The sequence below is a fragment of the Scyliorhinus torazame genome, chromosome 30, assembly GCF_047496885.1.
Source record: "Scyliorhinus torazame isolate Kashiwa2021f chromosome 30, sScyTor2.1, whole genome shotgun sequence".
In the NCBI taxonomy this organism is placed as follows: Eukaryota; Metazoa; Chordata; class Chondrichthyes; order Carcharhiniformes; family Scyliorhinidae; genus Scyliorhinus; species Scyliorhinus torazame.
Genome location: NC_092736.1, coordinates 11,786,258 through 11,805,861, shown reverse-complemented (window position 1 = coordinate 11,805,861; position 19,604 = coordinate 11,786,258). Strand labels below are relative to the sequence as shown.

The following is a 19,604-nucleotide window of genomic DNA, read 5'->3' as shown; positions in this document are numbered from 1 at the left end:
CTTAGGAGTATTGAAAGGCAGAGAGATCTGGGCATACAGGTGGGCAGCATGGTAGTGCAGTGGTTAGCACAGTTGCTTCACAGCGCCAGGGTCCCAGGTTCAATTCCCGGCTTGGGTCACTGTGCGGAGTCTGCACGTTCTCCCCGTGTCTGCGTGGGTTTCCTCCGGGTGCTCCGGTTTCCTCCCACAAGCCCCAAAAGACATGCTTGTTAAGTAATTTGGACATTCGGAATTCTCCCTCAGTGTACCCGAACAGGCGCCGGAATGTGGCGACTAGGGGCTTTTCACAGTAACTTCATTGCAGTGCTAATATAAGCCTACTTGTGACAATAAAGATTATTATAACTGAAAGTGGCAACGCAGGTGGATAAGGTAATCAAGAAGGCGTACAGCACGCTTGTCTTCATCGATTGGGGCATTGAGTATAAAAAATGGCAAGTTATGCTGCAGCTGTACAGAACCTTCATTAGGCCACATCTGGAATATTGCGTACAATTCTGGTCGCCACATTACCAGAAGGATGTGGAGGCTTTGGAGAAGGTACAGAGAGGTGTACCAGGATGTTGCCTAGTATGGAGGGTATTAGCTATGAGGAGAGGTTGGATAAACTTTGTTTGTTTTCACTGGAACGATGGAGGTTGAGGAGCGACCTGATAGAAGTTTGCAAAATTAGGAGTGGCATGGAAAGAGTGGATAGTCAGATGCTTTTTCCCAGAGTGGAACAGTCAATTAGGGGCTGGTTTAGCACAGGGCTAAATTGCTGGCTTTTAAAGCAGACCAAGGCAGGCCAGCAGCAGCACGGTTCAATTCCCGTACCAGCCTCCCCGAACAGGCGCCGGAATGTGGCGACTAGGGGCTTTTCACAGTAACTTCATTTGAAGCCTACTTGTGACAATAAGCGATTTTCATTTTCATTTCATTTCAATTCCGAGGGGACGTATGCTGTATTGTTCTTTGTTCTTCTTCCTACCAAAGTGCATAACCTCACACATTTCCACATTGTATTCCATCTACCACTTCTTTGCCCACTCTCCTAGCCTGTCCAAGTCCTTCTGCAGCCTGCCCGCTTCCTCAACACTACATGTCCCTCTACATATCTCTGCAAACCTAGCAGCATTGCCCTCAGTTCCTTCTTCCAGATCGTTAATGTACATCGTGAATAGTTGTGGTGGTCCCAGCACCGACCCCTGAGGCACACCACTAGTCACCGGCTGCCATCCTGAAAAAGACCCCTTTATCCCCACTCTCTGCCTTCTTCTGCCAGTCAGCCAATCCTCTATCCATGCCAGTAACCTGCCCTCTAGCACAATGGGCTCTCACCTTATTTCGCAGCCTCCTTGTGTACGGTACCTTGTCAAAGGTGACAGAACTATTACCCAGTCCAGCCTGCATGTGACTCCAGGCCCACAGTAATGACCCTCTGAAATGGCTTGCCAAGCCACTGAGTTCAAGGGCAATTAGGGATGGTGGCTTTGTCCGCACACCGGCTGCATCTCAAGAAAAAACAAATTAAGATGTATCACACATCTGTCTCTGGTTTTACCTTAGAATGTCACCATGATGGAGAAGAGAGACACCCGTGCTGAAACCTTTGAAAAAAGGCCCGAATTCCACCTAGAAATCAATGGCCCTTCAATAAGCCTATTAAAAAAAATATTTACCACTGCGACTGCAAAGCAGAAGAGACGAGAGTTGTAGGGAAACAAGGGTCCGTGGAAACCTTTTGTGTTTTTTTTAATCCCGATGTACTTTCCTTTCAGACATGTGCCAAGAACGGTTGGATAAAGCAAAATGCCTGGGGGCCACCATTATCCTGAAGGTCGACAAATGTACTTGTCCTATGGAACTAGCCCAGAAAGTGAAGAACTCTCTCTGTGCCATGCCAGACATATGCCTCGAGTGTACTTCGTCTGATACCTGTATCCAAGCTGGAGTCTACGTAAGTTCTGGGTTTCACAGCAATAACTTTTAGATTTTCTTAAAACCCCTTAATCTTCCAATATTCAACAAACAAAAAAGCTTGTAGATTTTCTGTTTTGATGGATCAGGGTTTCTACAGGCGGTCCAGGAGGGGGACCATCTCCTCGCTTCGAGTGTGGAAGTTGAATATTTCTATCATTTTCTTCAAAATTTACACCTACCAACGAACAATATACAGTAACGAATGCAACATCAATCCCCTTATCAACAACAACGATCCCATCCTCCCAACAAACCCCCAAACAACTGCCCACATGTTAACATAAACAAAAAAACAAGAAGGAATCAGGAAACACCCATAGTCGCCATTAACACATACAGTCCACCCCCCCCCCCCAACACTCCCAGCCCCCCACCCCCCTCTAATGTTCGATGTTATCCAGTTCTCGAATGTGCATAATGAATAACGCCCATGAATTGTAGGACCCCTCCATCCTTCCCCTCAGTTCAAACTTAACATTCTCAAGAGTCAAGAATTCCAACAGGTCCCCCCGCCACGCCAGGGCACAGGGTGGAGAGATTGATCTCCATCCCAACAGGATCCGCCTTCGGGCGATCAACGAGGCGAAGGCTACAACATCTGCCTCCGCGCCCGTTTCCAACCCCGGCTGGTCCGACACCCCAAATATGACACCCCGAGTTTCATGTGCACCACTTTAGAGATTACCCTAAACACCTCCTTCCAGTAATCCTCTACCTTTGGACAGGACCGAAACATATGAATGTGGTTTGCGGGGCCCCTCCCGCAACGTTCACACACAACTTCTACCCCCTCAAAGAGCCGGCTCACCCTCGCTCTCGTGAAGTGCGTTCTATATACTACCTTCAGATGTATCAGCCCCAACCTCGCGTACAAAGTGGAGGCATTCATTCTCCGGAGCATCTCACACCAGAACTCTTCCTCCATACCCTCCGCCAACTCTTCCTCCCACTTTGCTTTGATCCCTTCCAGCGGTGCCTTCTCCTCTCCCAAAATAGCCCCGTAAACCACCGACACTACCCCCTTCTCCAGTCCCCCTGTCGTCAGCACCTCCTCCAGCAATATGGAGGCCGGCTCCACCGGGAAGCTCTGTATCTCCTTCCTGGCAAAATCTCGAACCTGCATGTATCAAAACATTTCCCCCTGCACCAGCCCATATTTAGTTTCCAGCTCCTTCAATTCTGCAAACCGACCCCCGAAGAAACAAATCCTTTAGCGTCTTAATCCCTTCTTCTCCCATTTCCGAAAATTTCCATCCCACTTCCCTGGCTCAAATCTGTGGTTCCCCCGAATTGGCATTTCCCTTGACCCTGCCCCCAACCCGAAGTGTTGGCGAAACTGCCTCCAAATTCCCAATGAAGCTATTACTGCTGGACCACCTGAGTATCTCCCCGGGACCATCGGGAGCGGCGCTGTCGCTAGCGCCATCAATCTTGACCCCCCCTACTGAAACTCTCCTCAATTCTAACCCATTGGGAATCAACCCCTCTGACCCAGCTCCACACCTTCTCCACATTTGCCGCCCAGTAGTAATACATCAGGTTCGGAAGACCCAAACCCCGTGTCTGCCTTCCCCTCTGTAGCAGCACCTTTCTAACTCTGGCCACCTTCCCTCCCCATATGAACGAGGTAATCATCCCTTCAATCTCTCTGGAAAATGCGTTTGGCAGGAAAATCGGCAGGCATTGGAAAATAAACAGAAATCACGGCAACACGTTCATTTTAACCGCCTGTACCCGACCCGCCAGTGACAGAGGGAGACCGTCCCACCTTGCCAGATCAGCTTTCACTCTCCCCACCAAACTAGTGATGTTGTACCTACGGAGCCCCCAATCACGAGCAACCTGCTCCCCCAGGTGCCTAAAGTGAGTGAATATTTCTTTCCATTGGTTAATACGGAAAACAGGAGGCTGGATTCCTCGATTTTGAGGAGGGAGTGTCTGGTTTTACGACGAAACAATCGGCGAGGCCCCAGCACCGATCCTCTGACCAGTGAGAGGCTAGCAGCCGCGCCACGTAAAACGCACGGCCTTCCCGTTAGAAAGGCCTGGAGAATTGCCGGGTCCTTGGCCGCGCATGCGCACGCCGATGACCTGCAGCGGTCGCGCCGTGCAACATGCCGCCGGCCGCACGCGGACCCGTCCTGCCAGGTAGTGCCGCCCTGGACACCCCCTCGCCACTCCTGGGCCCACCCACCCACCAATCCCCCCAGCCCTGACTGAAGCCCCCCCCCCCCCCCCCCCCCCCCCCGAACAGCAGCACGTCTCTCTCCCCCCGACTGTGGCGGCGCTGGACACAGTCCGCAGCCGCCATGCCGTGTTCACAAAAACTGAGAGCACACCTGCCCCGCGCGGCCGGAAAGTCGGCCCATTAGGGGGCGGAGCATCGGTTGAGGGCCTTCAGGCAACGTCCTCCCCGTGCAGCGCACTCCCCGATGATGCTGTTTTGGAGGGGGCGGCGCATCCGAAAACAGGCGCCGCCCCTGATTCGGTAGTAAACAGGGATTCTCCGGCCGATCGACGATTACGATATCGGCTTCGGGATACGGAAAATCCCACCCAAGGTGCTCCAAATGCACCTTTCCAACAATGGACTGGTGCTACTTTGTTGCTTGTGCGAAAATGTGTTTTATTTTTGTGGGTGACAACAGCACACTTAAAATATCCCAAGAAAACATCAAATGGGGAGACAATGTAGGCACAGGCGAATTGCAGCAAAGGGCACACATTGCAGTAGTGATCATACAGGAATGGAAGGGAGGCCATTCGGTCCATCGTACCTAGGTGTGCCGGCCCTCTGAAAGCTATTAAATTGGTCCCACTCTCCCTGCCCTTTCCCCGTAGCCCTGCATGTTCCTGCTTTGCAGATATGAAAGGTATGATTGAATATGTTTCCACCATTCCTTCAGACCACGGTTCACTGCGTCGAGAGAATTCCCGTCGCCCTATCCCCCCCCCTGGGATTTTCTACCTGTAATTTGGGTCCTCAGAGTACCCACCCACCTGCCAGTAAAAACGGTTTCTCCTCGTTTACTTCATCGAAACCCCTCCTCATCATGGACTCCACAAGTAAATACCCCGTTAGGCCATTATTGCTTGCAGGAGAGGAATCCCAGTTTCCCCACCTTCCCCATATAACTGAAGTCCTGCATCCCTGGCATCAGTCTAGTGAGTGTCTTCTGTATCTCTGCTGTGCAAGCCTTGACATCCCTTCCAAAGGCGGGGTGCCCAGAATTGAGACAAGGTAACTCTAGCAGAGGCCTAACTCAGTGACCTACATATCACCACTGCTGCTGCACTTAGGCTTAAAGGTTCAGTCCAGGCTTTACATGTGGCGGCCTTTCATATACTATCAAATAAGACTAAGAAGAAAGAGAACAAAGAAAAGTACAGCACAGGACCAGGCCCTTCGGCCCTCCAAGCTTGTGCCGATCATGATGCCCTAGCTTAAAAAAACCTTCTGCCTTTAATCAGTCCGTATCCCTCTATTTCCTCCCGATTCATGTACCCATCCAGGTGCCTCCTAAATGTTGCTAATGTGCTTCCACCACATCCTCCGGCAGCGCGTTCCTGACACCCACCACTCTCTGTGTGAAAAACGTACCTCGCACATCTCCATTAAACCTTCCCCCTCTCACCTTGAATCTGTGCCCCCTTGTAATTGACACTTCCACCCTGGGGGAAAGCCTCTGACTATCCACCCTGTCTATGCCTCTCATAATATTGTAGACCTCTGTCAGGTCTCCCCCTCAGCCTCTATCTTTCCAGTGAGGACAATCCTAGTTTATTCAAACTCTCCTCATAGCCAACAGCCCCGGGACCAGACAACATCCTGGTGAACCTTCTTTGTACTCTCTCCAAAGCTTCCACGGCCCTCTGCTAATGTAGTTACCAGAACTGCACGCAATACTCCAAATGCGGCCTAGCCAAGGTTTTATATTGCTGCCACGTTGAGAATAATACCATTAATTCTTCTCGAAGGAGAATCCATGTGTTAAAAAAAACTTTTAGACAGTTTGGCAAATGTATTTATAAAATTGACTACAAACTGAGCCAACATTTAGCCTCCTTTATTTTTCAACAGGGATATGTGCTTGTGTGGCCACATTCTAATGGTTCCTTCCCTTTCGTTGGTATTAATGTAATTGTCACCTGTGTCATTGTCTCCGGCAGCTCCCCTTCTCCAGTGCCTCGCTAAATGCCCCCAATAGGTGTGGTGCCAACTCTGCCGCCAACTCTTTATAAAATGACACCGGGTCACCATCCCCGACTTCATCGCCCTTATACTTTCCATTAGCTCCTTCGGGCCTAGGGGCTCCTCAAGCGCCTACCTCCTCTCCTCACCCAACCGGGGGAACTCCAGCCCATCCATGGACTGCCCCATATCCCCATCCTCACACCCCGGATTCCTCATTTATCTTCCCCGGCTCCGACACTAACTCCCCCTTCCCTGTCCATACCCTCAAGATTTCCCTGGATGCGGCCTGCCTCTCTAGCTGATGGGCGAGCGTGCCGCTCGCCTTCCCTCCATGTTCATACTGCACCCCCATCGCCCTCCCGTAGCTGCCCAACCGCCCTTCCCACCGTCAACCTGTCGAACGTCCACATCCCAGAAATTAAGAATTAACGCTCCTCTTCAGCCGGGATAACTCCAGTTCTTGTATATTTACAGTGAAAGTTCCATGTCCTTACCAGAGGCAATGCTGAGTTAAGACTGCTGGGGACAGTAACAGAGCAATAATCTAGAAGCCCAGACCGAAGGTCGGACACAAGTTCAATTTGGGCAATATAAATTCAATCAATTAAATAAAGAAGAACGAACGGTGATACGTGAAACTACAGTTTTGTTGTAAAAACCCATCTGGTTCACTAACGTCCTTTAGGGAAGGAAATCTGCCGTCCTTACCCGGTCTGGCCTACACGTGACTCCAGACCCACAGCAATGTGGTTGACTCTTAAATGCCCCCTGACGTTGTATTCATGAAAGTGGCTCACAGCCATCGTCCAAGGGGCACATAGAGATGGGGAATAAACGCTGACCTTGCTAATGCCCCTCCCCCAACACCCTGTGAACAAATCTTTTAAAATTGCTGAAAAAGAAACCTGCTGTCAAAGTTTTTCATCTTGCACCCCTCAGGACAGATTCACAAGAGTGTACCAATTGTAAAGGGAGCAACAATTTATACTCCATGGGAAGAGAGTGCGCATTGATTGGCAAGTGAACTCTGGTCAATAGAGGTGTTGCCATGGAGAATGCCCCAGGCAACAGTTAACTGCTGGACTATTGTTTATAAGTTCATAACCAGGCGGGTTGATTAATAGGGGTTGATTTTTATGCGGCACCGCGGTGCCCCCCTCCCCCGCATCCCATCCCTCCTCAAGGGGGAATATAAAATTCCAACCCAACATGTCCCGTAAACATTCCTCTCTTTCCGTTTTGGTTGGCTGGAACAACTAAGCCCCATGTCTCATTCTGTTTTGCTTTCAACAGGCTGTTAAACCTGGTGGGATAGTGGTGTTGGTTGGCATGGGACTGGCTACAGCAAATGTTCCTGTAACGAATGCAACAGTTCGAGAAGTGGACATCCGGGGTAGCTATAGATACACCAACACGTAAGCAGTCAAACTCCAGTTACAGTTTATACTTCGCAAACTTCCTCGACCTTACTTATGTCGGGACTGTTGAAACGAAGGAGCACATTGCTCTCTGGTATTGGACGCTGCAGCAGCAACAGACTAATTTATTTCATTTTATGTTTCATTAGAATTTAATTTCCCTCATCCTTCCAAGTTGCTTGTAAGATATTCTTTGAATTTCCGTATCTTGGATATGAAAGTACAGAAGTGGCTGAAGTGCAGCCATTTTTGAACATATCGTAGGGTAAGCTTTATTCGACCCAGTAGCACAGTGGTTAGCACTGCCGCCTCAGCCCTAGGGTCCCGGGTTCAATTCCGGCCTTGGGTGACTGTGTGGAGTTTGCACATTCTCCCCGTGTGTACGTGGGTTTCCTCCGGGTGCTCCTGTTTCCTCCCACAGTCCAAAGGCCGTGCAGGTTAGGTGGATTGGCAACGCTGAATTGCCCCTTCGTGTCCAAAGGTGTGAAGGTTAGGTGGGGGTTACGGGGATAGGGTGGGGGAAGTGGGCCTAGGTAGGGTCTTTCAGAGGGTCAGTGCAGTTTCAGTGGGCCAAATGGCCTCCTTCTGCACTGTGGGAATTCTATTCCATGACAAGTGACAAATGTGACTGAGAGCCAAATTGCAAAACCTGTCTTTCAACCTCCACCTGAGCCAGCAGAGATAAGCCTGTGATTGTACATTTCCGACATCTCTGACTGTGTAGCACTCCATCAGTCCTGCGCTGACCTATGTACCTGGATGACACACTCAGGTGTCCAGGTTAGGTTTCGAACGCACAATGTTCTGTCTCCAAAGCACCAGCTGAGCCAAGCTAACAAGCTTGGTTCAAAACATCAGCTGTTAAATAGAGATCTTGCCGAGAGACAGTCGTCAAGCCCGAGAGAGAGCTGGGAAATGGCTGCTCATGCTTCAGTTAGTTTGGTGGCTGAGAGATTTGTACGTTGCTCGGCATTGGGACAGAAATCTAAAACCACTGACGGGGCGGTGAGAATACGTTAACTATTAATGTTTGCTTCTGCCACATCACTAGGCAAGTTGGCACATTTCTTTGGCCCGTCACTATCGATGGCCAGTGTTGTACTGGGCTACACCTGAGAGGAGAAAGGGGCTGTCACAGAACTGTTTCATTTCTGCGCTAACAATCACTCTCAAGAGATTATGCTGCTCGTTTTTGGGGGAGTGCAGCGCCTCGAGGCAGTGACAGGAACGGGAAATAAGGCATCAATTAAGACAGCGAAACCCAAACCAGAAGACGCAAGAAAGATAAAGAAATTATTGCAAGTAGCAAGTGGCTTGCTGTTGGAGATGCCTTTGTGAGACATTCTTGAATCAGCTGTGGAATGGGAGGAATGAGCTTTCATTAATGCTCGATAATACTGATACATTGCACCAGCCACTCAGTGGGTTGTTTCAGATAGTTGGTATGACAGATGGTTTTGACCCCTGCAGGCGTCTACACAGTAGAACCACCGCCTCTCTAAGATGTGAGGTGGTGCGTCAAAGCGAGAGATCACCAATTCTTCAAAGTGGAGTGCAGCGCTCCCGGTGTGTAGGTGGAAGTCGCATGTTTGGTAGCTCCTGCCAGAGCAGGTTTTTTGGGTTTTTTTGACCCTTTACACTCAGTTTTTATGGGTAAATTATTTTGTTGGAAGATGGGCAAAGGTTTGAGGCATTTCTAGAATGTCAAAAACCAGAAAGAAATGAATGAAAATGAAATGAAAATGAAAATCGCTTATTGTCACAAGTAGGCTTCAAATGAAGTTACTGTGAAAAGCCCCTAGTCGCCACATTCTGGCGCCTGTTCGGGGAGGCTGGTACGGGAATTGAACCGTGCAGCTGGCCTGCCTTGGTCTGCTTTAAAAGCCAGCGATTTAGCCCTGTGTGAAGAATCCAGGGACAAAGGCAGCGAGCGAAGGTTCGCCGCTGAGCGCGGTGAGGGGTGGAGAGCAGTGGGAGGAAAGATGGCGGGGGAGAGAGCCCATCGGGTGGGGCTGCACCGCACCCATCACGGTGGAGAAGTTGGGTGGCAAATGCGGAGAAGGTGCGGGGCCTGCAGTAAGGAGATGGAGGCTCTGTGGACGGGGCAGGTTCCTGGAAAGGGCCGGGGTCTGCGTGGGTTTCCTCCGGGTGCTCCGGTTTCCTCCCACAGTCCAAAGATGTGCAGGTTACGTGGATTGGCCGTGCTAAATTGCTCTTAGTGACCAAAAAAGGTTAGATGGGGTTACTGGGTTACGGGGATAGGGTGGAAGTGAGGGCTTAAGTGGGTCGGTGCAGACTCGATGGGCCGAATGGCCTCCTTCTGCACTGTATGTTCTATGTCCTATGTATGTTGCGGATGCTGGCACTGACACCGCTACCATTCGCCCGGGGAAATATTCAGGTAATCCTGCAGTGGGAGCCACGCTGAAGATTTGGGGAAAATTCCGACAGCACTTCAAGTTGAAGGCAGGGTCGAGGGCGATGCCGATTTCCCCTGCCCGAAGTTGGAGAAATATTGGGAGTCGTTTTTCAGCATCATGCCTGAGGTTCTGCATGGGAAACATGAAACCGGTTCCCCTGGAGGCCATGTTCAGGGTTTCAGACCTGCCGGGGCTGCCGACGGGCACGAGGGCAGACGTTGTAGCCTTCGCCTCATTGATTGCTCGCAGGTGGGTTCTGGTGGGGTGGAGGTCATCTTCTCCCCCCGCCACCCCCTAACGAACTCGAATGGAGTTCCTGCATTTGGAGAAGGTGAAATGTGCTCTGAGAGAGGCGGATGAAGGATTTCCCCGGAGATGGGGCTTCTTTGCTTCATATTTTGGAGACCTGGTTGCTGTCAAGGGGGGGGGGGGGGGGGGGGGGGGGGGGGGGGGTGTATATTGTTGTAAAATTGTTAAAATAGAGGGTGGCTCGTGGCGCAGTGGTTAGCACTGGGACTGCGGCGCTGAGGACCCGGGTTCGAATCCTGGCCCTGGGGGTCACTGTCCGCGTGGAGTTTGCACCTTCTCCCCGTGTCTGTGTGGGTTCGACCCCCACAACCCAAAGATGTGCAGGTTAGGTGGATTGGACACGCTTAATTGCCCCTTCATTGGGCAAAAAAAAGAATTGGGTGCTCTAAATTTATATTTTTTGAAATGGTGAAAATGTGAATAAAAGTATTTTTCAAAAAAATAAAAGTGGAGCGCAGCGCGTGTGAGGAAATTGGAGACCCATTTGTACAGCTGATGGGGGTCCCAGTGTCTGGATTTCCCTCGCCCCAGCACCACAGGCGAATGCAGAGCAGCTCTCAACGTTCAATATCCTGCAGCGCATTTCCGATCACGGGAGAGGGGATTTAGAAGGGAGATATATCAGCTTTCCCTGGAGAGAACTGTGGAACAAAGTGGCCTGTGCCTGTCTTTAAATTCCACAGCACACTCGCAGTCGGACCTTTTAAAATACTTTTATTCAATGATATTCAAATACTTTTATTCAATGATACCGGCTGCCGGTCCTTTTAAAATTAAATATTTACCCTGAGGTGCGAGGTGGATTCAAGTATCCGTTTTAACCGAGTGCTTGAGGGTAGATCTTTGCTGTTTGTCTTTGTGTTCGCCAAGAGCCTTCACATCCTTTTTTCCTAATACTCTGGCCGTTCTGGGAGATTTTCTCAGGGTTTTCTGCTGTGACGTTCTCTGTTGCTTTGTGCTGGGGAGGATTTAACTCGGGGAATGCGGCCCCCGCAATGAGGAATAAATAGGCCTCATTTGTGAAAGTTTTATCCACAGGGTATTTTGTGGGGAACAGACCTCGGCATCTCGGATGATTCCGAAAGGATTATTAATTTCTGGTGAACGTTTCTGAGGAGGTTTCGGATTGACTTTTTGTCATTTTTTTGGTATTTGCCGAAAGCCACCTGTAAATGTCCCAAAGTCCAAAGATGTGCAGGTTAGGTGTATTGGCCATGCTAAATTGCCCTTAGTGTCCAAAATTGCCCTTAGTATTGGGTGGGGTTACTGGGTTATGGGGATAGGGTGGAGGTGTGGACCTTGGGTAGGGTGCTCTCTCCAAGAGCCGGTGCAGACTCGATGGGCCGAATGGCCTCCTTCTGCACTGTAAATTCTATGAAATTCTATGAAATAAATGCTTCAGCCAGTGTGCGGTGGCTGAAGGAGTTCGGGCGCGATTTAATGGACGCGTCGCGCCCGACTTGGAGACGGGACGAGGCCGTTGAATCTCGCGGGGCGGGATTTGCGCCACTCGAAATGCCTCGTGAGATTTAACGAGATCTTGCGAGGCGGCGCGGTCTGGATCTCACCCTCGTTGGGCGAGATCCGGATTGACATATTCAAACGAGCCATTCGGCTGCCAGCCGGGAACTAACGGCCTCGCCTGGGAGACCTTGCCATGGCGCTGTTTAGCACTAGTTTTCTCAAACGTTGAGCGGGCGTGACGGAACCTGGGGGGGCTACCCCTACGCCATCGGAGACCCCTCCCCCCGCGGGTTCTCCGGATCCGGGCAGAGTGATACCCTGGCACTGCTGTCGGCACCCAGGCATCTTGGAACAGCCAACCTGGCACCTTGGCGCTGCCACCCCGGGGTGTCAAAGGTGCATTGCCAGACTGGCAGGGGTACTGCCAGGGTTTCAGGCCGGCAGGGCCAGGCTGCCAGCTTTCCCATGCCAGCAATCAGGCCCGGGGGTGCCTTGCCCTTAAGAAGTGGGGTGAGGGGAGGGGGGTGCTTTTGGAACCGCTCAGGTGGGGTGGGGGTTCTGGATGCCATGGTGGGGATCCTGAGGGAGGGGCGAAAGATCGGGGCACCATTTAAAAATGGCAGCCCAATCCGGGAGTACTCTTTCTGCGCTGGTGAGCTGAGCTCGTCAGTGCAGGAAATGAGGTAAGTGCAGCCTCTACAAGGTGTTCCTCGCCGAGGCCACAGCAACCGGCAACGTCCCGTTAAATAGCGGCGCTGGAGTTATTCTGGGCGTTGCAGGCGCCGAGAAACATCCCGGTAAAGGTGCCCAAAATGGGACTCTATTTCTGTCCCGTTAAATCGCGCACTTCAAGTTGTGTACATAGAACATAGAACATTACAGCGCAGTACAGGCCCTTCGGCCCTCGATGTTGCGCCGACCTGTGAAACCACTCTAAAGCCCATCTACACCAGTCCCTTATTGTCCATATGTCTATCCAATGACCATTTGAATGCCCTTAGTGTTGGCGAGTCCACTACTGTTGCAGGCAGGGCATTCCACGCCCTTACTACTCTCTGAGTAAAGAACCTACCTCTGATCTCTGTCCTATATCTATCTCCCCTCAATTTAAAGCAATGTCCCCTCGTGCTAGACATCACCATCCGAGGAAAAAGGCTCTCACTGTCCACCCTATCTAATCCTCTGATCATCTTGTATGCCTCAATTAAATCACCTCTTAACCTTCTCTCTAACGAAAACAGCCTCAAGTCCCTCAGCCTTCCCTCAAAAGATCTTCCCTCCATACCAGGCAACATTCTGGTGAATCTCCTCTGCACCCTTTCCAATGCTTCCACATCCTTCCTATAATGCGGAGACCAGAATTGCACGCAATACTCCAAATGCGGCCGCACCAGAGTTTTGTACAGCTGCAACATGGCATCATGGCTCTTAAACTCAATCCCTCTACCAATAAAAGCTAACACACCGTACGTACGCCTTCTTAACAACCCTCTCAACCTGGGTGGCAACTTTCAGGGATCTATGTACATGGACACCGAGATCTCTCTGCCCATCCACACTGCCAAGAATCTTACCATTAGCCCAGCACTCTGTCTTCCTGTTATTCCTTCCAAAATGAGTCACCTCACACTTTTCTGCTTTAAACTCCATTTGCCACCTCTCAGCCCAGCGCTGCAGTTTGTCTATGTCCCTCTGTAACTTGTAACATCTTCCGCACTGTCCACAACTCCACTGACTTTAGTGTCATCTGCAAATTTACTCACCCATCCTTCTACGCCCTCCTCCAGGTCATTTATAAAAATGACAAACAGCAGTGGCCCCAAAACAGATCCTTGTGGTACACCACTAGTAACTGGACTCCAGTCTGAACATTTCCCATCAACCACCACCCTTTGTCTTCTTCCAGCTAGCCAATTTCTGATCCAAACTGCTAAATCACCCTGAATCCCATGCCTCCGTATGTTCTGCAGTAGCCTACCGTGGGGGACCTTATCAAACGCTTTACTGAAATCCATATACACCACATCAACTGCTTTACCCTCATCCACCTGTTGGGTCACCTTCTCAAAGAACTCAACTGTGGGTATAGGTCCACCCACAGTTGGGAACGGAGTTCCAGGGTGTTTCAAACTTGCAACAGTGAAGGAACAGCAATATGTCAGGTTGATGTGTGACTTGGAGAGGAATTTGCACGTGGTGGGGTTACCAGGTACCTACTGCCCTTGTCCTTCTAGATGGTAGTGGTTGTGGGTTTGGAAGGTGCTGCCTAAGGAGTCTTGGTGAGTTACTGCAGTGCATCGTGTAGACGGTACACACGGCTGCTACTGTTCGTCGATGGTGGAGGGTTTGGATGTTTGTGGAAGGGGGAGCAATCAAGTGGGCTGCTTTGTCCTGGATGGTGTCGAGATTCTTGAGTGTTGTTGGAGCTGCACTCACCCAGGCAAGTGGAGAATATTCCAACACACTCCTGAATTGTGCCTTGCAGATGGTGGACAGGCTTTGGGGGGGGGTGTCATGAGGTGAGTTGCTCACTGCAGAATTCCCAGCCTCTAACCCACTCTTGTACTCACGGTATTTATATGGCTGAGTCCAGTTAAGTTTCTGGCCAATGGTAACTGCCAGGATGTTGATGGTGGAGGATTCAGTGATGGTAATGTGAATGAAAAATAGAAAAGTGCTCAACTTTGTGGTGAAATTTGAAGTAAAAAACTCACCACTATTCTTATAATTCCCCCTATACCAAAAAGGGTCAATAAGACATTCTAAATGGTGAACAGGGATTCTCACTCCCTGACTCCTATGCAGACTTAGGTGGGTGCTATTCGGGTCAATCTGTATTTTCAAGTTATCCCCCGGTATAACCCATATCTTCATCTACTTACCACTTAGTAGCATTGATCCTGGATCCCGCGTTGCGAAGTAAGTAAAGTAGACTTTGTAATAACCACTGTTTTGGGTTAAAGTTATTTTATTATTATATTTTTTTCTTTTAGAAGATGCAATCACTGTCTTTACAGAAATGTAAAAAAGATCTTGCTTCTGGATTCTCCTGGTTGATTGAAAAGACCTTCAGGTCTACCTTGACAATTTCTCTTCTTTAACTTTTGGTCTTCCTCAGACAGATTCGCTGTTCCGCTCGGTTGCTATGTTCTATCCTTCCCATGACCGAGCTAAGAGAGTGGACTCTGCTTGTTGTCCCCTTTTTTAGGTTCTTCTAGCAGTTATTAAGTTTGTATGACATTATCGTAAAGTAACTTTATTTTACTCTTGATTGTTCAAGGTACCTTTAATCTGAATTATTTCCAACACGACTATGTATTGATGTTGAACATGACTTCAGCCCATCGAACTCTGATTACATTGTTTCCCTTGTGATGTTCAAAAGTGATTTGATCCCAGAGAGGTGTTACATCTGGTTTCTGTCACTTCTAAAGTTGCTTTATTATCAAATAGTGCCCTTAGCTTGTCAGAACTCTGACTCCGATTTGGGGTTAACGTGTGTTCTCGTGGACACGTCTCCAGCTTCCCATATTCACCTGGTGTCAGCAGGATTTCACGCCTAAACATTTGTCATCCAATTCAACTGAAGATCCTAGCAATTCTTTTTTTAGCTGCTTACTAAAAACTTCAAAGGTGCGAAATATTGCTTTTTTCCATATAACTAAAAGGTCAATCTGCTGTGACTTAAAAGACATGCGTCAGTTTTAAAGCTTGAATAGTCACTAGCTGTCCTCTTAACGATGTTTGATAAAGGGTATCTGCATTTCAAAACCTTCTTTTGCAGCTGCTGTTAAACCCTTCGTGGGATTTCTCTCTACATTTTCTCATGTATCCTCAGGTCAGGTTTTGCCAGACTTCCATGTTTCAAATGACATATTTTCCCATTTTTACTTTTACAAAGTGTATCATAGCTGACTTGAAAAATGTTGCATTCATATAAGCCATCCCGAGATGTCACAACAGACAATGAGGTACCGTGTTTTATTATTGAAATGTGGTCACTACTGCTGTGTAGGAAATACCGCAGCCAATATGCACATTTTATGAGGAAAGGTTGAGGGAGCTAGGGCTTTTCTCTTTGGAGCGGAGGAGGATGAGAGGTAACATTAATAAGATAATGAGGGGGATAGATAGAGTGGACATTCAGAGACTATTTCCTCGGGTGGATGTAGCTGTTCCAAGGGGGCATAACTATAAGCTCCGGGGTGGGAGATGATATAGGAGGGATGTCCGAGGTAGGTTCTTTACTCAGAGAGTGGTTAGGGTGTGAAATGGACTGCCTGCTGTGATAGTGGAGTCGGACACTTTAGGAACTTTCAAGCGGTTATTGGATTGGCACATGGAACACACCAGAATGACAGGGAGTGGGATAGCTTGATCTTGGTTTCCGACAATGCTCGGCACAACATCGAGGGCCGAAGGGCCTGTTCTGTGCTGTACCGTTCTATGTTCTATCACTTCTCTTAAGTCCCCACAAGCAACAATGTGATAATGACCAGAGTCAGAATGGTGACCCCCCCCCCCCCCTCACTGCTCTTGTTAGAAATAGTGTCAGGATGCAATCTGCCTGAGGGTGCAGACAGGACCTCAGTCAATGTCTCCTCCGACAGACGGCACCTCCAACAGTGCAGAATTCTCCCAGTGTAGACGCTGGAGGGGTAGCCGAGGTTTTGCGTTCAGGTCTTTGGAGTGGGAGGGCAGGTAGGGCAGGCACGGTGGCCAAGGAACCGGTTTCGATTCTGACTTTGGGTGACTGTGTGGCATTCGCACATTGCACCGCCGCCTCCCCCCCCCCCCCCCCCCCCCCCAAACACCTGCGTGGGTTTCCTTTGTGGGTTCCCTCCCACAGACAAAAAGATGTGCAGGTTAGGTGTATTGGCCATGATAAATTGCCCCTTAGTCTCCAAAGATGTGCAGGCTACAGGGATGGAGTGGGCCAAAGTAGAATGCTCTTTCGGAGGGTTGGTGCAGGTTTGATGGGCCGAATGACTTCCTTCTGCACTGTCGGGATTCTTCGGTCCTATAATTCAATGCATCGCTCTTTTTAGAAGGGTTGTATTTGGTGATGCCGCATCAGCAGTGGGTACACCTCCTGCCCGTGTGTGCAGTTGCAGTGCTTGTATTAAGGATATAGCCCACATACATTCCTCCGACATATTATATACCATGCCTAATCTCCAGTAATAGTCTGCCTCCATCCCCATTACATTTGCTACCTATATCTTCAATGTGAGGTAGTTGGTGGGGTAGCATTGCCACTGGACTTATAGCCAGAGACCCAGAATAACGCTCTGGGGACTCAGGTTCGAATCCCACCACGGCAGATAAAAATCTGGAATGATAAAGTCTAACTGATAACCATTGTTGTAAAAAAAAATCCATCTATTTCACTTAATGTCCTTTAGGGAAGGAAATTTGCCGTCCTTACCGGGTCTGGCTTACATGTGACTCCGGATCCACACAAACAACTGCCCTCTGAAGTGACCGAGCGAGCCACTCCCTTCAAGGGCAATTAGGAATGGGCAAATAAATGCCAGCCTTGCCAACAATGTCCACATCCCATGAATGAATGAATTTTTAAAAAAAGAAAGTTGTTAAATACAGAGATGTGTAGGATGTGCAGTATAGGATGTACAGTACTGTGAAGGTGAACTGACTAGTTACCTCTCCCTCTTGCCCTTCCAGATGGCACACTGCAATCGCCTTAATGGCTTCAAAGAAGGTGGACGTCAAACCTCTGATCACACATCGCTTTGGACTGGACCAGGCCCAGGATGGATTCGAATGTGTAAAGAAAGGAGCTGGAATCAAAGTTCTTCTGAACTGCGAAGCCCAATGCCCATCAATGTGCCCACCGCCATGCCCACCGCCATGCCCACCGCCATGCCCACCGCCGTGCCCACAGCCATGCCCACCACCATGCCCACCGCCATGCCCGCCACAATGCGGCCAACAACAATCGCAATGCGGCCAACAAAGACAGTGTCCCCAACATAGCTTCTTCTGATAGTTTTTGTTTGCGCAATTACAGTTTTGACCACTGTAAAAGTAACGTTACCCAGCCAATTGTCCTTCTGCAATAAACACTGTGTATAACTGCGTTGAGAGACCTCCGTTTGTTCAGTTGATGCTTAGCTTGGGTGCTCTTTCCACCGTGTTCTGCTTTTTCACCCGAAAAAAAATCATAGCCTCTTCGCTGGGCAATTTCTAATGGTAAATTAGATATACAGAGCTGAGTGTCAAGCAGGGCTGGGGGAGGGGTCTGGACAGGTTAAACAGGGAGAAATTCCTCCCATTGCAGTGGACAGCGAAGGGTCACATCTGCAATGCATAAATGGGAACCAGTGAATCTACTGTACTTGGGTTTCTAGAGAATATTTGATACGTTGCCACATCAAAGGTTATTGGCATGGATAGAAGATTGGCGAGCGAACAGGAAACGGAGGCATTGATTGTTTTTTTTTCTGGTTGGCAGGATATGACAGGTGTTGTGCCACAGGGATGATCGATGCTGGGACCTCAACCTTTTACGATCACAGAATAATACAGTGTAGAAGAGGCCCTTCGGCCCATCGAGTCTGTACCGGCGCATGAAAGACACCTCACCTACCCACCTAATCTCATTTGCCAGCACTTGGCCCATAGCTTCGAATGTTGTGGCGTGCCAAGTGCTCATCCAGGTGCTTTCCGAAGGATGTGAGGCAGTCCGCCTCTACCCCCCTCCCAGGCAGCGCGTTCCAGACCATCACCATCCTCTGGGTAAAAAGGTTTATCCTCAAATCTCCCCTGAACCTCCTGCCCCGTGTCCTGAACTTGAGTCCCCTCGTGACTAACCCTTCAACTAACGGCAACAGCTGCTCCCTATCCACCCTGTCCGTGCCCCTCATCATCTTGTACACGCCGATCAGGTCGCCCCTCAATCTCCTCCGCTCCAGCGAAAACAACCCAAGCCTATCCAACCTCTCTTCATAACTTAAATGTTCCACCCCAGGCAACATCCTGGTGAATCTCCTCTGCACCCCCTCCAGTGCAATCACATCCTTCCTATAATGTGGCGACCAGAATTGCACACAGTACTCCAGCTGTGGCCTCACCAATGTTCTACACAACTCCAGCATGACCTCCCTGCTTTTGTAATCTATGGTCCGATTGATAAAGGCCTTTTTCACCACCCTATTAACCCGCATAAACGGCTTGGATGAGGGCAGTATGGTTGTTCAATTTGCTGACAACACAAAGATAGGTAGGAAAGTAAGTTTTGACGAGGATGGAAGGTAACTAAAAAGGGGCATCGATGTGTCGAGTGGGCAAAACTAAAAAAATGGAGTAGAAGTGGGTAAATGTGAAATTGTACATTCTGGCAGGAAAAAAGTAAAATGAAGCTCATTATCTAAACGCTGAGAGTTTGCAAAGCTCTGATAGGTGCAGAGGGATCTGGGAGTCCGAGTGCATGAATCAGAAAAGGCTACGATACAGGTACAGCAAATAATTAGGAAGCTAATAGAATGTTACCATTTATTGTGAAGGGAATTGATTACATAGTCGGGAGGTTTATATTTCACTTGTACAGGGGCATTGGTGAGGCCACATTTGGAGTACTATGTACAGTATTGGTCTCCTTATCGAAGGAAAGATGTAAATGTGTTAGAGGAAGTTCAGAGAAGGTTTACGAGACAACACCAGGAATGAGCCAGATGTCTTACGAGGGAAGGCTGGAGAGGTTAGGTTTGTGTCCACGAGAGTGTAGACGAGTGAGAGGCAATGTGATCAAAACCTTTAATATCCTGGGTGTTGGCAGGGTGGATGTTGGAGAGGATGGTCCCTCTTGTGGGAGAA

General features: G+C 49.3%; 1 protein-coding gene across 1 annotated transcript in view; it reads left to right on the top strand.

Moving 5' to 3' along the window:
* LOC140404380 (sorbitol dehydrogenase-like) overlaps positions 1-17,869 on the top strand; it is a 272,127-nt gene extending 254,258 nt beyond the window's left edge. The window contains exons 7-9 of the mRNA XM_072492821.1: positions 1,761-1,939; positions 7,451-7,572; positions 17,454-17,869. Coding sequence (XP_072348922.1) covers positions 1,761-1,939; positions 7,451-7,572; positions 17,454-17,775 — 623 coding nt within the window. The 3' untranslated portion in view covers positions 17,776-17,869. The remainder of the gene's footprint in view (positions 1-1,760; positions 1,940-7,450; positions 7,573-17,453) is intronic.
* Positions 17,870-19,604: the final 1,735 nt, after the last annotated feature.